We start from the raw sequence: 13,520 nt of genomic DNA on the forward strand, positions 1-13,520 counted from the left end.
AATAAATCCGAATAAAAGAAAAAAATTAAAAACTTTTAAAAAACAAAATAAAAAGAGAATAGGTTAGGTGCTCAATGAAATAGAATAAAATGTCTAAAAGCAGGTCTAAGTCTATCCCGGGAGTATTTATAAGGAAGATGGGCCTCCAGACTCCCAGAGAATCCACACAATACTCAAGGAGAAGCCAGAGGGCCCTCTGGGGGCCAGACGGGACAGGTGCCTTCCTTTCTGTGCCTTGCATGTGTGGCTGAGGCCCCGTAGGTCCAGGAGCAGGGCAGCCGCTTCAGCCCTGACTGTCACCCCCTCCTCTCCAGGCTGCAGAGCGGGACTGGGAGGAGAAGCGGGCAGCCCTGACCCAGTACAGCGCCAAGGATATCAACCGGCTGCTGGAGGAGACACAGGCGGAGCTCCTGAAGGCCATCCCCGACCTGGACTGTGCGAGCAAGGCCCACCCGGGCCCAGCCCCCACCCCTGACCACAAGCCCCCCAAGATCCCTCACGGCCAGAAGACAGCCCCGCGAACGGAGCCCAGTGGGAGGAGAGGCTCAGGTATGGTGCAGAGTGGGGGCTGGCGAAGAGCCCAGAGGAGGGGGAGCCCCAGCCTCACAGCGCTCCGGCTGATGGGAGAGGCGCTTGGGAGTGAGAATCTTTGGGGTCCAGCTGCCGGAGAAGGGAGGTGCTGGCCTGACCTTCAGCTATTAAGGCCGGGATGGCGCTGGACTCCATCCAGGCATTTTCCCAGGGCCCTGTGCCACTGATAGGACCACGCGGGAAGGATGGGCAAGTCCAGGCAGTGGGTCGGCCGCTTGCAATTTCTGTGCCCAGAGCGAGGCTGTGCAATGGGGTACAGCGCTGAGTGATCTGGACACGGTTCCTTTGCACCCCGAGCCTGTAGGCTCACGGGGAGGCAGAAACCCAAACCAGAAAGGGCAATTATCATTCATTCATTTATTCATTCCCGCCACATATACTTGTTAAGCATGTACTATGGGCTAAGCACTGGGGATAAGGAGATAAGACTGTTTTAAGAAGTTTAAAATGTACTGGGAGAATGATACCAACATTTATGTTTATCAAGCACTTACTGTGTGGCAAAAACTGCTCCAAATGCTTTCGCTATATTAATCCTTATAACTTTGCAACAACCCCAGGAGCCAGATACAGTCTTTATTCCCATTTTACGGATGAAGGCACTAAGGCTCAATATGGTTAAGTAACTCCAGCCCATACCTAGTATGTAAATTATAAATAGGCCGCAGGAGTTCCTTTCGTGGTGTATCGGAAATGAATCCGACTAGGAGCCATGAGGTTGCGGGTTTGATCCCTGGCCTCACTTAGTGGGTTCAGGATCCAGCATTGCTGTGAGCTGTGGTATAGGCGGGCAGCTATAGCTCTGATTGGACCCCTAGCCTGGGAACCTCCCTATGCCGTGGGTGTAGCCCTAAAAAGAAAAAAAAAAAAAGAAAAGAAAAGAAGTAGGCTGTAGGTGCTAAATGCAGCAAAGGTGCTGTGCTGTCCTTGAGGTCCTGGGAGGGCAGGAAGGGCTTCCCATGGGAGGGGACTTTCCACTGGGTTCGTGCCTTTGCCTGGCCAGTGAGGGGAGACATTCCAGGGAGAGAGAACAGCACATGCAAACGCCTGGAGGTATGTGTTTGGTGTTGCCCAGCAGGGTCCAGGCCAGGGAGTAGCAAGTGGAGCTGAGGCTGAAAGGTTGGCAGGCATGGCGGGTGCTGGGCCAAGGAGCTTGAACATAGTTTGGGGTCATGGGGAACCACGGAAGGTTCAAAGGCAGAGGAATGTCAGGTTTGAGTGACTTTTCTCCAAGTTGCCCAGGAAACCGCCCTCACCCCTGGAGGAACTGGGGAGGGAGAGCCCGATGGGAGGGGCCAGACCCTGGCATTAGTTCTGACCGCTCTCTCTGGATGGAGAAAGAATGAGGCTCTGTGCCAGGGCAGGGCAGAAGGGCGGGCAGGAAAGGAATGGCTTTGAGCAGCGGTTCTCAAACTGGCACGTGCCCGTGAAATCAGCCGGGATCTGCTAGAATGTGGATTCTGATCCAGTAGCTCTGGGTGGTGCCCGAGCTTCTGCATTTCTAACCAGCTCCCAGATGCTGCCGGTGCTGTTGGTCCCTGGACCACCCTTTGAGTAGCAAGGGATGAGAGCGCAGTAAGAGGAGGAGGGGCGGGGCTTGGGGCTGGATCGCGGAGAAGTGGGAGAGCCTGGCGCCTTTCCTCTGAGCTCTCCTCTCCCCGCTCCCTGGAGGAGGAAGCAAACGTCATCCTAACCTTGGAGTCAGATGTGGCACACGGACTCCAGGGTTACAGGGCCGCTGACCCCCAGTCCCTTGGCTGCCCGCAGATGAGCTGACGGTGCCCCGATACCGCACGGAGAAGCCGTCCAAGTCTCCCCCACCGCCCCCTCCCCGCCGGAGCTTCCCCTCCTCCCACGGCCTGACCACCACGCGCACCGGAGAGGTCGTGGTCACCAGCAAGAAGGACTCGGCCTTCATCAAGGTACCAGCCTGCCCTTGGGTAGGGAACGAGGGGGTTGAACTGGGGGGATACCAGAGATGACTTCTGGGGACCCTCTGGGGGGGGCCCCCTGTCACAGAGAAACTAGAAGGAACGAAAGGAGGCCAGTGGGTACTGACTCTGCTTCTGGCTTGGACTTCCTCCAAGGGAAAGGGGCCATCCTGGCAGGGGACAGAGCAAGTGGTAGATGAAGAGGCAGGGCAGGTGGACGATGGGTCGTGACAGGGCCTAGGACATGAGCTGGTGCTGGAGGGGGACAGAGCCCGGCCTTGACGGGGGCCTGGGCCTTGCAGAAGGCAGAGTCCGAGGAGCTGGAGGTGCAGAAGCCCCAGGTGAAGCTGCGCCGGACCGTGTCCGAGGTGGCCCGCCCGGCCTCCACACCCCCCATCATGGCCTCTGCCGTCAAGGACGAGGACGACGAGGACCGTATCATCGCAGAGCTGGAGGTGGGTCAGGGGTGCGCCTGGCCCCCGCGTCATCAGCCAGGCCCTGCGCCCTTCCCCCGCCAGGCTGACCCCAGGGCGAGGTGCCTGGACTAGGACAGGGGCCAGACGCACCCCCCCACCCCCCACCCGAGGCTGCTTCAGGATCCCATCCTTTTCGCCTCAGCTGCTTCTCCACTGTAAAGTGGGGGAGGGGATCTAAAGTGTCCCCTTGCATGCTATTTTATTGTCTCTGACACCACCCGGCAATGGCCCTGACACTTCCCATGCTCTGTGACCCCCATCTCCAAGTGCTGTGACAACAGATGCTCTGACAACCTCATATCCATGTGCCTTGAGCCCCTCCCAGTGCTGTAAATCACCCAGACGTGGGTGTTCGCAGCAACCCCCCCACCCACCCAGAGGCTGGAGACCTGGGCCACCAGGGCCTCTGAGAAGGGACAAACGCAGGGCAGAGTGGCCAGCAGCCACGTCCAGGGGCCAAGGAGTGAGGCGGGGGATCCCCAGGGCCAGCCCAGGCCACCCCTCCCCATGATTCCCCGGGGCCAGAGCCCAGCACCCCCATCCTCCCTGTGCCCCCTCCTTCAAACCTGCCCCCCCACCTTCTGCTCCCCAGGTGTTTGAGAGAAGCTCAGTGTCTCCCCTCCCCCCCACGCCCCGCCGCCAGCCGATCCCCACCTTGCTGTCCCCCCAGGACCTGGGGCCCTCTGGGGGCTCAGCCCCGGGCCCCACATGGAAGGTAACGGGCTGCCCCCCACCTCTCACGGCGCTCTCTCTGCCTGTGCCTCCACGCTGCCTCTCCTCACTTCTCACGCTAACCTGCTAGAACACCAGTCACATCCCTGGGTCCTGGCACTGCCACAGCCTCACCCCTGTGGACTGACTCACCCCTTCCCCCGCTCCAAGGACCGGCGCAGAACCCTCCCTTCCCTCTCCAAGACGCCAGCAGCCTGGTATTTGGTGGCCCCTTGGGTCTGCGTTTCCTTACAGGCTTGATTCCGTGCCCAGCCCGTGGTGGCTTGGGTATTTTGTTTGGATCTGTAGCCAGAGTTTAGGTCTGGCCCGAAGCCTGGGTTTTGTCTTGGTCCAAGTTTGGATCTCGCTCCGTACATGATTCAAAATCTGACTTCCTTCTGAGCCCTCGCCTAGTCCCTGAGCCCATAGGCCCTTCTCTGCTGCCCGTGCCAGGTGGGGGTGCTCCCACCGGAATCCACACCTTGCCCTGGGGGCCAGGACTCCCAGGAGAAAGGCCCATTTCCAGCCTCCCTCCTTCCCGTGGCCCCATCTGGTCGGAGAGCTTGGGATGGAAAAAATTCCCTGCCCTTCCTTGGCTGCTGGTTCTGTCTTTTGGCATTGGGAAGTTCTTCCTTCTCTCTAACTGCAGTCCTTGCTGCTGTCCTGCTGCACTTACTTCTTTTTTATTCTGTCTTGGGAGTTCGAGGGTGACTTGCTGTCTGCACCCTAGGGGACTGTGCTTGGGGAGGGGGAGCTGGGGGTCTGCACCCCAGGGGACTGTGCTTGGGGGGTGGCGGTGGTCCGGGACTCTCTCCCTCCTCCCAGTCAGGTTGGAGTAGGGGGGCCTTGTCTCTGGGGAGGGGAGCCTCCCGTGCACGCACGTGCCCACCTGCCTCATCTGGTCCCCTTGGCCCCCAGTGGGTTCTGTGCTGGCCGCCGCCTGACTTCTAGCCTAGCTTGAGGCCCAGTGGTGCTTTGGCTCTGGATCCAGGGGAGCAGATAGGCACCAAACGGGTGGACAGTGCTGTCCGCTGGGCAGAGGGTGGCCACAGAGCTCCAAGGAGCCATCTGGGCTTGAGTAGTGTGGCGGGGCTGCCCTTGGCTGGCTGTGCCCTCAGCACCTTGGCCCGCTGCACCCAGCCACTGCCCCTTTCTGGCCCTGGAAGCCAGTCCTGAAGGGGTCCAGTGGGAAAGCTCCTCCGCTGGCCCTTCGGGCTGGCGGGGCCTCCGCATCCTGAGGCGCCATCAGGCAGTGGAACCGGGCGGGCATGGGCCGCCCTCTCTGCCTTCTCAGTCTGCGCATCCCACCTTCAGGTAAGCAGGTGACAGGGCTCGGCGGGCTGTCTTGGGAGGGGGGCTGGGAGAGTCCCTGCTGCCCCCATGCATCTCCCCATGGTTCCTTTTAGTGGAAAGAGCACGGGACTTGGAGTCAGACTGACTGGGTTCAAATCCTGGCTCTGCCACTTGGTAGCGGTGGTGAAGTGACCTTGGGTCAAGTCCATGACACCCCCTGCCACCGCAGTTTCCTCATCTGTAAAGTGATGAGAGTAGGAGTTCCCATCGTGGCGCAGCAGAAATGAATCCGACTAGGAACCATGAAGTTGCGGGTTCGATTCCTGGCCTTGCTCAGTGGGTTCACGATCTGGCATTGCCATGAGCTGTGGTGTAGGTTGCAGATGTGGCTCGGATCCCGCGTGGCTGTGGCTTTGGCGTAGGCCCGCACCTACAGCTCCGATGGGACCCCTAGCCGGGGAACTTCCATATGCCGCAGGTATGGCCCTAAAAAGACAAAAAGACCAGAAAAAAAGTGATGAGAGTAGTAGCCATTTCATGGGATACAATAGGGATGAAAGATGAAGCTGTGTATGGCAATTCTTGGGACAAGACTGCTCAGAATTAGACCAGAATCACCCAAGGGGGGTAGGCCCCCCTCTGTGCTCCCACCAAAGGCAGAGCCAGGGCCGCTCACCCAGAGGCAGATGCTCTAGCTCCCCCACTAGCCTGTGCAGCAGAGGGACTTGCCTGAGCCCCTCCCCTTGTGGCTGTGAAGCCCTCGGAGAAAGCTCCCACCGTAGGCGAGGAGACCAGGAGTCTCTGGCCTGAGACGAGGATGTGAGCCCCTCCGTCCCAGGCCAGAGACTGCGGGTCTCAGTTCAGTTCAACAAATAGCTGGTCGCTATCAGACCCTGTTCTGAGCACATGCCCACGTGAGCCCACGTCATCCCCCACCAGCCTCACGTTGTCGTTGCCCAGATGGGCAGACTCGCGGCAGAAACTAGGAGACCTGCCCCCAGACTTTAACATGGGCGATGAGATGAAAGCATGGGGCTGTGCTCCTCGGTAAACTGGCACCTTTGCTAGGAAGGGGGAGACTGTAGGCTGTGGGGGAAAGAGGCCGGAGTTCTAGTCCCAGCTTAGCCACTAGTTTGCTAGGTGAGCTTGACCAAGACCCTCCCCTGCCTCAGTTTCCCCATCTCTGAAAGGAAGGGGCTGGTGCGACCCTCCATTCCCACCCCGGGGTGTTTTGGGGGCAGGGATCATGCTCTGCCTCATCCTTCTTCTCCCCCCTAGGCTGCCGCAGGCCCCAGGTCCTTCTGCGTCCCCCGGATCATCTTGACTGAGTGCGCCCCCAACCCGCCCTCCCCACCAGAGTCCAGGCTTGAGGAGCCAGGTCCCAGGACAGCCCCCATCCCACAACCCCGGACCCTGCCTGGCAGAAGGAGGGGCTGGGATTGTCCACGGACCCTGCCAGGGGCAGTGGCCGCGGCTTCCCAGCCCAGGAACAGCTTGATGCCAGAGCAGGAAGGGGCAGGTCTGCAAAGACTGGAGGCCGCCGGCTGCAGCCCAGAAAAGGGAGGAGCTGGGGTCCCCTGTGCTCTGGGACTTGCTCCAGCCAGGACCCGGGAACCCCCCACTGCTGAGACCCCCCGAGAGGAGATGCCTAAGGACTCTGGACACGACGCCCAGCCCTGCAGAGGGGAGCACCCGGGTCAGTGTAATGCTGGCCTGGGCCACATGGGGCACGGTGCCACCACCCAGCGGATGGACAGCCTGGAGGAGACACTTCGGGAGCTGGAAGCCACCCTGAGCCAGATGGGCACAGCCCCTGCCACAGGACCCACTGGCAGCCCCCCACCCCCGGCCCCTGGTCCCCAGGTGGCTGCCTCCTCCCCCATCTTCTCCTCTTGTCTTCAGGCTCCAGTCTCTTCTGAGCTGGAGGGAGTGGGGGGCTGCAGAAGCACCACGCCCACCTCCTCCTCTCCCTGGCCTTCTCTCAGCACCCGCCACCATCCCAGGAGCCTGGCGTCAGGCCTGGGTTGCAGGCAGAGCCCCAGGGAGGCTGGGAAGCTGGCCTATCCAGGGCTTGGCCTAACCAGCCCAGGCGGGGACCGGGCCTCTCCCCTCTGCTCTGTGTCTGTAAACCAATAAATAAAGTTCTCTCCTCCCTTTCCATCCCCCACACTCCCCTCCCCTCTCCTGTCTGCTCTCTGTCTCTGTTGTTTCTCTGCCTGCGCCTCTGGATGCCCAGAGCCCTTCTGGGCAGGCCTGGTCCCCGTGGGGGGATTCAGGGGGCTGGACCGTCCATCTCTAGGGAAACTCTGCCCCATCCTCCATTCAGAGGAAGATGTGGCCTGGGACCGCCAGTCCTACTTTGTCTGCCATTATAAAGACCTCTCAGAGCTCTCTTGTGAGGCAACAGGTTAAGGATCCTGCGTTGTCACTGCAGCAGCTTGGGTTGCTGCTGTGGCATGGGTTCGATCCTTGGCTCCGGAACTTATACATGCCAGGGGAGCGGACAAAAAAAAAAAAAAAAAAAAAACAAGATCTCTCTCCCAAATCTCAGGCATATTCTCCTGGGCCCTGGATGGTGCCCCTGGCCAGAAGTGGGTGGTACCAGGCACCCTCACTTTAAAAGTGGCCCCTCAGAAGGGTACCAGCTGCCCCTGGGCTACTCCAGGTAGCCACCAAAGTTCTCAGGAGCTGTTGGGAATCTGGCTGGGGGGGGCCTAGTCCCTTTTTCTGCAAGGAGGCCTTAAACCTGGCCTCAGAGAGTGGGTCTGAGCCCTGGACAGGAACGTGGAGCCGGGAGGGGCTCTCCAGAGGGACCACTGTGCCCAGGGTTCCTGTGGGATCCCACCTCCAACCCCACCCTGTTCCTCTTCCTGCAGAGTGGCGGAGGCAGTGTGCCACCCATGAAGGTGGTGACTCCAGGGGCTTCGCGGCTGAAGGCGGCCCAGGGCCAGGCCAGCAGCCCTGACAAAGGCAAGCATGGCAAGCAGAGGGCTGAGTACATGAGGATCCAGGCCCAGCAGCAGGTAAGTCGGGCACCCCAGGGGTGGGGCTCGGGCCCCCTCCTGACCACCTCCCACTCCCTACTGGCCATGCTGTGCGCTTTTGCCAGTGTTCCTGTGCCCGCTGTCCTGCCGGCTGCCCAAAGAGATCCTCCCTGCCAGCACTGCCCCCCCCCAGTCCCTTGGGGCATCGTCTCCCTCCTGTCCCCAAGCCCAAGGCCCTATGTTCTCAGCCAGATCACGCCCCTCTTCGACGGCCCCTCACTCAGGGCCAGAGAGGCCCAGCTGCTCCTGGAGGAGGTGGAGCGTTGGTTCAGAGCCCCGCCGACGCCTGGGCGGGTCTAAGGCCAGGCCTGGGGGCGTGGGAGGAGCCCCCACGCCCCGCCCCCATCTTCCTGCCCCGCCCCTCCTCTCCTCGCCTGCCTTCTCTCTGCTCTCAATTTCTGCCCGCTCTCTGGGGCTGCCACTCTCATCTCAGCCTCCTTCTCAGCTCTTAGGCCACCTCCCAGCTGAGGGAGAAACCAATTTTGCATCTACTTCTCAGTCTTGTGTTTGCCTTGCAGCAGGGTCCCTGCTGACATTAATGTGGAGGGGGAGAAAGGGGAGCTGTACTTCGGCCCCCAGATGGGGTGGGAGTTGAGGGGGGTTGCTGCACCCTCTTTCCGATTTAATTAGAGGGCTTGGTGGAGTTCCTGTCCTGGCTCAGCGGAAACGAATCTGACTAGTATCCATGAGGACACAGGTTCAATCCCTGGCCTCGCTCAGAGGGTTAAGGATCCAGCATTGCCGTGAGCTGTGGTGTAGGTCACAGACTTGGCTCAGACTACAAGTGGCTGTGGCTGTGGTGTAGGCTGGCAGCTACAGCTCCCTTTCAACCCCTGGCCTGGGAACTTCCATATGCCGCGGGTGTGGCCATAAAAAGACAAAAAAAATATTAATTAGCGGGCTTGGGGATGGTATATAGAGTTGACAACCTCACCCATGGGCATCTCTGCCCTGTGGCCCATCTGTGGCCTGGTCAGAAGTCGCAGGGTGGGTGGTCGTCAGGCCTAGACGTTGAAAGAGATGTGTGGGGCACTCCTGGGGTTCAGCAGATATTTCCAAGCTGCTCCTGAGTGTCCAGCCAGGCCCATTGTGAGCTTGGGTGGGCGTGGGGGCTGGGAGATGTCCAGATGCTGTGGCTTGAAGCAGGTTCTAGGCTCACAGGAGGTTAGAGATGGGCAAGTCCCACTGCCTCCTTTACAGACAAGGGGACAGCTCAGAGAAGGAAAGGGACTTCCCAAGGGCCTACAGCAAGGTGGCCTCAGAGCCAGGACGGGGGCCACAAAATCCCAAAGCCCTTCTCACCCCAGGGCTCTGGCAGCCCCGGGCGCTCTGCCCTCTGCCCACCTCTTCAGGCCTCTGTGCCCAGCTTCCCTATGCCCATCCTCCACTTTTTTGCTCCTCGTACCACACGCTCCTCTCCTTAGGCACCGGGCACCACCCGTCCCTGCCTAGTCTCTGTTCTGAGCTCAAGACTATCCCAGCTGCCCTCCCCTCGGGGAAAGTCGCCCACGCCGAGCTCCCCCCGCTCCCCACCTCCTCCAGGTCCACGGCGGTTCTTGCTTCCCGCACCACCGGTCTTGTGGTCTCTCTCACTCTCACTCTTTCTAGTAAGCTTTCTTTTAAAAAAAGCATCTCCTCTCTAATGAAATATTGCATGTCCCTCGTGGAAATGTTTTAAAGTGAAGCAATGCTACAAAGAGGCAGGGAAGGGAGTTCTCTTGCCGTGCAGTGGGTTCAGGATCTGGTGTTGTCACTGCAGCAGCTTGGGTCACTGCTGTGGCGCAGGTTCGATCCCTGGCCTGGGAATTTCCACGTGCCTCCACAGCTGAGAAAAAAAAAGGAAAAAAAAGAGGCAGGGGACAAAAATTACCTTGTGGCTCACCACCCCAGTGCATGCCCCTCTAAGGTGTCCCTGTGATTTCTGTGACCGCCAGCCTCCCGTCCCAGGCCTGCAGGGTGCAGAGGGCTGTTTCTGTCACTCTCCTGGCTTACAAGCCATGCCCTCCAGCCCCTGCCCAGTAAGAACGTGGAAACTCCCTCAAAGGCTGCCCTGGCGTTTCACCACCAGCCTTGGCTCCCTCTGCCCAGCCCTCCCAGCCCCTCCAACTTGTCCCAGCCACCCTGCATCATCTGGGCCTCTGTCCTTGAGCCAGGGCACTGCTCCATCCCAGCTCCGCTGTGACCCCGCTCAAAGTCCTCTGCCTTGCACAGGCCCTTTTCTCATCTGTACAGTGGGGAGCAAACCCTGGGGCAGGCTTCTGAGCCCACATAATGCCAAGTGTGGGGAAGAGCGTCGGAAGCCACAGAGCCCGCCCCAAAGGGAAGGAGGCACCACTGTGCTCGGCTGCTCTTTACCTTTGTCAGGGCCAAGGGCTGGGCGGAGGCCTCTCCCTCATCCCATGGTTCTGATAGATGATGGGTTTTGTTTTTTAACCTGTTTTTTAGGGCCACACCCGAGGCATATGGAGGTTCCCAGGCTATGGGTCGAAGTGGAGCTACAGCTGCCAGCCTACACCACAGCCCCAGCAATGCTGGATCCGAGCCGCGTCTATGACCTACACCGAGCTCTCAGCAATGCCGGATCCTTAACCCACTGAATGAGGCCAGGGATCGAACCCACATCCTCATGGACGCTAGTCGGCTTCGTTAACCACTGAGCCATGACGGGAACACCCCATGGTTCTAATACTAGGAGCTGGGAGCTGCCTTGACAATGCTGAGCGGGAGGGACCAGAGTGGCAGAAATGGGGTAGAGGAGCAGAGAAGTTTCCAGGATAGGGTACCTTGTGCCAGGCACTGTACCAGGATAGTACAGTGCCTGGTACTACAGAGAAATCCGAGGAAATGATGGAGGAAAAGCTCTCGGATGTTGTGCTCAAGGTTCAGAGGTGGGATGGGAGCCAGATTCCCAGGGGTGCAAGGATCAAGGGCTTGGTGCGGGCCTGAAACCGGACATCCCCCTCTTCTACCTGGGCTAAGACATCTGTTGAACACCCTCAGATGGCTCAAATGAAGAGACTCTAATGAAGGGGACAGGAGATGTTGAGGTACCAGGGGAGTTGGACCTCTAGGCGTCACCAGGCCTTGGGGAGAGCGCCCAAGTGACAGAAATACTCTAGACGAGCACATTAGGGGAGCAACATCGGGCCTCACATGTAGCAATTGGAATGCTTTTAGCTGCAAGCAAGAGAAATTCAAAATGGCTTAAGCAACAAGGAAAAGTATTGTCTCACAAAACAGGAAGTCTGGGGAGTTCCCGTTGTGGCTCAGCAGTAACCAACCCAACTAGTATCCATGAGGATGGCAGTTCGATCCCTGGCCCCGTTCAGTGGGTTAAGGATCCAGCGTTGCCGTGAGCTGTGGTGTAGGTCACAGACGAGGCTTGGATCTTAGTTGCTGTGGCTCTGGCATAGGCCAGTGGCTACAGCTCCGATTTGACCCCTAGCCTGGAAACCTCTGTATGCCACGGGAGCGGCCCAAGAAAATGGCAAAAAGACAAAAAAAAAAAAGTCTGTCTCTAGGTGCAGGTACAGGGACCCTGCACACACGGGCCAGGCCTGGCATGTGGCACTCAGCCAGAGGCCGAATGATTGGAAGGATCTGGGGCTGCAGGCCTGGAACCCCTCTAAAGAAGGATGAGCAGCCATAGTCAAGACGGGCGGGGTTAGAAAACCCAAACAAGGAGCTCTTGGCTGGATTTCCATCAAGGAAAGAATGTAGGCTGCAGACTACAGGGTAGGGAGCAAAGGCCAGATGGCTCCTGTGCTCGTGTGGAGGAAGAAATGTGATCAGCAACCTCAAGGGCAAGTTCACTGTCAGCCTGACAGGTGCATGCGGTCTCCTTGGTTCCCTTCCAGGCTGCGGGAGGCACCATCTAGCTTTCCCTCTGCGGGGCATCTGCTAGAGGCTGCCCAGCTGCTGGGTGGTAGTGTAGGTGGGGGAGACATGGCATGACCCTGCCCAGACCTAACCTGCAGGAGGTCTCTGGCAGCGTGCCACGCCACTCTGCTTCCAGTCCTCTCTCTTTTTTATAAATGAGAGTTGCAACGTTTATTTCAGGTTCTCTCTTTTCTCTCTTTTTCTTTTTTTTGCCATACCCACAGCATCTGGGAGTTCCCAGGCCAGGTATCTAACCTGTGCCACAGCAGTGACCTGAGCCACAGCGGTGAACATACAGGAGCCTTAACCATCTAGGCTATCAGAGAACTCCTGGGGGAGTTTTTTGTTTGTTTGTTTGTTTGTTGCTTTTGGCTTTTATAGGGCCTCATGTGGGGCATATGGAGGTTCCCAGGCTGGGGGTCAAATTGGAGCTACAGCTGCCAGTATACACCATACCCACGGCAACACTGAATCTGAGCCGAGTCTATGACCTACATTGCAGCTTATGGCAATGCCAGATCTTTTATTGATTTATTTATTTTTTGCTTTTTGCTTTTATAGGGCCTCATGTCAGGCATATGGAGGTTCCCAGGCTAGGGGTCTAATTGGAGCTGTAGCTGCCAGTCTACGCCACGGGCACAGCAATGCCGGATCCCTAACCCACTGAGCAGGGCCAGGGATCGAACCCGCATCCTCATGGATATTAGTCGGGTTTGTTTCCTCTGAACCACAGTGGGAACTTCCAAGAACTGTTTTTTTGTTTGTTTGTTTGTTTGCCTGTGCCCAAGGCCTATAAAAGTTCCTGGGCCAGGAATTGAATCTGAGCAGCAACTGTGACCTATGCCACATCTGCAGCAACACCAAGTCCTTAACCTGCTGTACCATAGCAGGAACTCCCCTTCTGTCTTTTCTTATCAGAGTGGTTCAGTTATCACAGTAACTACTAAGCAAGGCCAGGAGGGGCAGTGGATCCAACTACAGGGAGAAACCCCGCTTCGTATAGTCCTCATGCAGTGGATCCTGTGCAGCAGGATCACCTGGGGCCTAAAATGCAGGTTCCTGAGCTCACCTGCATTGAGCTCAGGAATCTGCATTGGTGACACGCTCTCCCCCTCGAGGTGATGCAGATGGCTCTGGGACCATATCACACCTCCAGGACCCGTGCGGATGCAAGGAGTCTGCTGGAGGGGGTGGGGGTGGCGGGCACAGCTGCTTCTATCAGAAGTGACCACAGAGGTGTTCCCATCATGGCACAGCAGAAATGAATCCGACTAGGAACCATGAGGTTTCGGGTTTGATCCCTGCCCTCACTCAGTGGGTTAAAGATCCAGCGTTGCTGTGAGCTGTGGTGTAGGTCGCAGACGCAGCTTGGATCTTAGTTGCTGTGGCTGTGGTGTAGGCCGACAGCTATAGCTCTGATTACACCCCTAGCCTGGGAACCCCTATATGCCACGGGTGTGGTCCTTAAAAGCCAAAAAAAAAAAAAAAGAAGAAGTGACCATTGAGAGCAGGACATGTCATGAAAGGATGACGTCACCTTCCATTGCCCACAAGGCACAGCTCAAAGCTGGAGAAACACCTGTGGGGACAGAAGG

The 13,520-nt window shown here is 58.3% G+C and overlaps 1 protein-coding gene across 3 annotated transcripts in view; it reads left to right on the forward strand.

Annotated features, from left to right (window-relative positions):
* Positions 1 to 13,520, forward strand: part of SRCIN1 (SRC kinase signaling inhibitor 1) — a 72,098-nt gene that overhangs the window by 57,426 nt on the left and 1,152 nt on the right. For 2 of the 3 annotated variants that reach the window (XM_047757969.1, XM_047757970.1), the window contains exons 16-20: positions 315 to 549; positions 2,359 to 2,513; positions 2,825 to 2,977; positions 3,591 to 3,713; positions 7,879 to 8,025. In XM_047757969.1, coding sequence (XP_047613925.1) covers positions 315 to 549; positions 2,359 to 2,513; positions 2,825 to 2,977; positions 3,591 to 3,713; positions 7,879 to 8,025 — 813 coding nt within the window. Of the gene's footprint in view, positions 1 to 314; positions 550 to 2,358; positions 2,514 to 2,824; positions 2,978 to 3,590; positions 5,024 to 6,280; positions 6,651 to 7,878; positions 8,026 to 13,520 lie in introns of those variants that run through there. The other variant, XR_007131857.1, reaches the window with a different exon arrangement.

This window comes from Phacochoerus africanus, chromosome 14, assembly GCF_016906955.1.
Source record: "Phacochoerus africanus isolate WHEZ1 chromosome 14, ROS_Pafr_v1, whole genome shotgun sequence".
In the NCBI taxonomy this organism is placed as follows: Eukaryota; Metazoa; Chordata; class Mammalia; order Artiodactyla; family Suidae; genus Phacochoerus; species Phacochoerus africanus.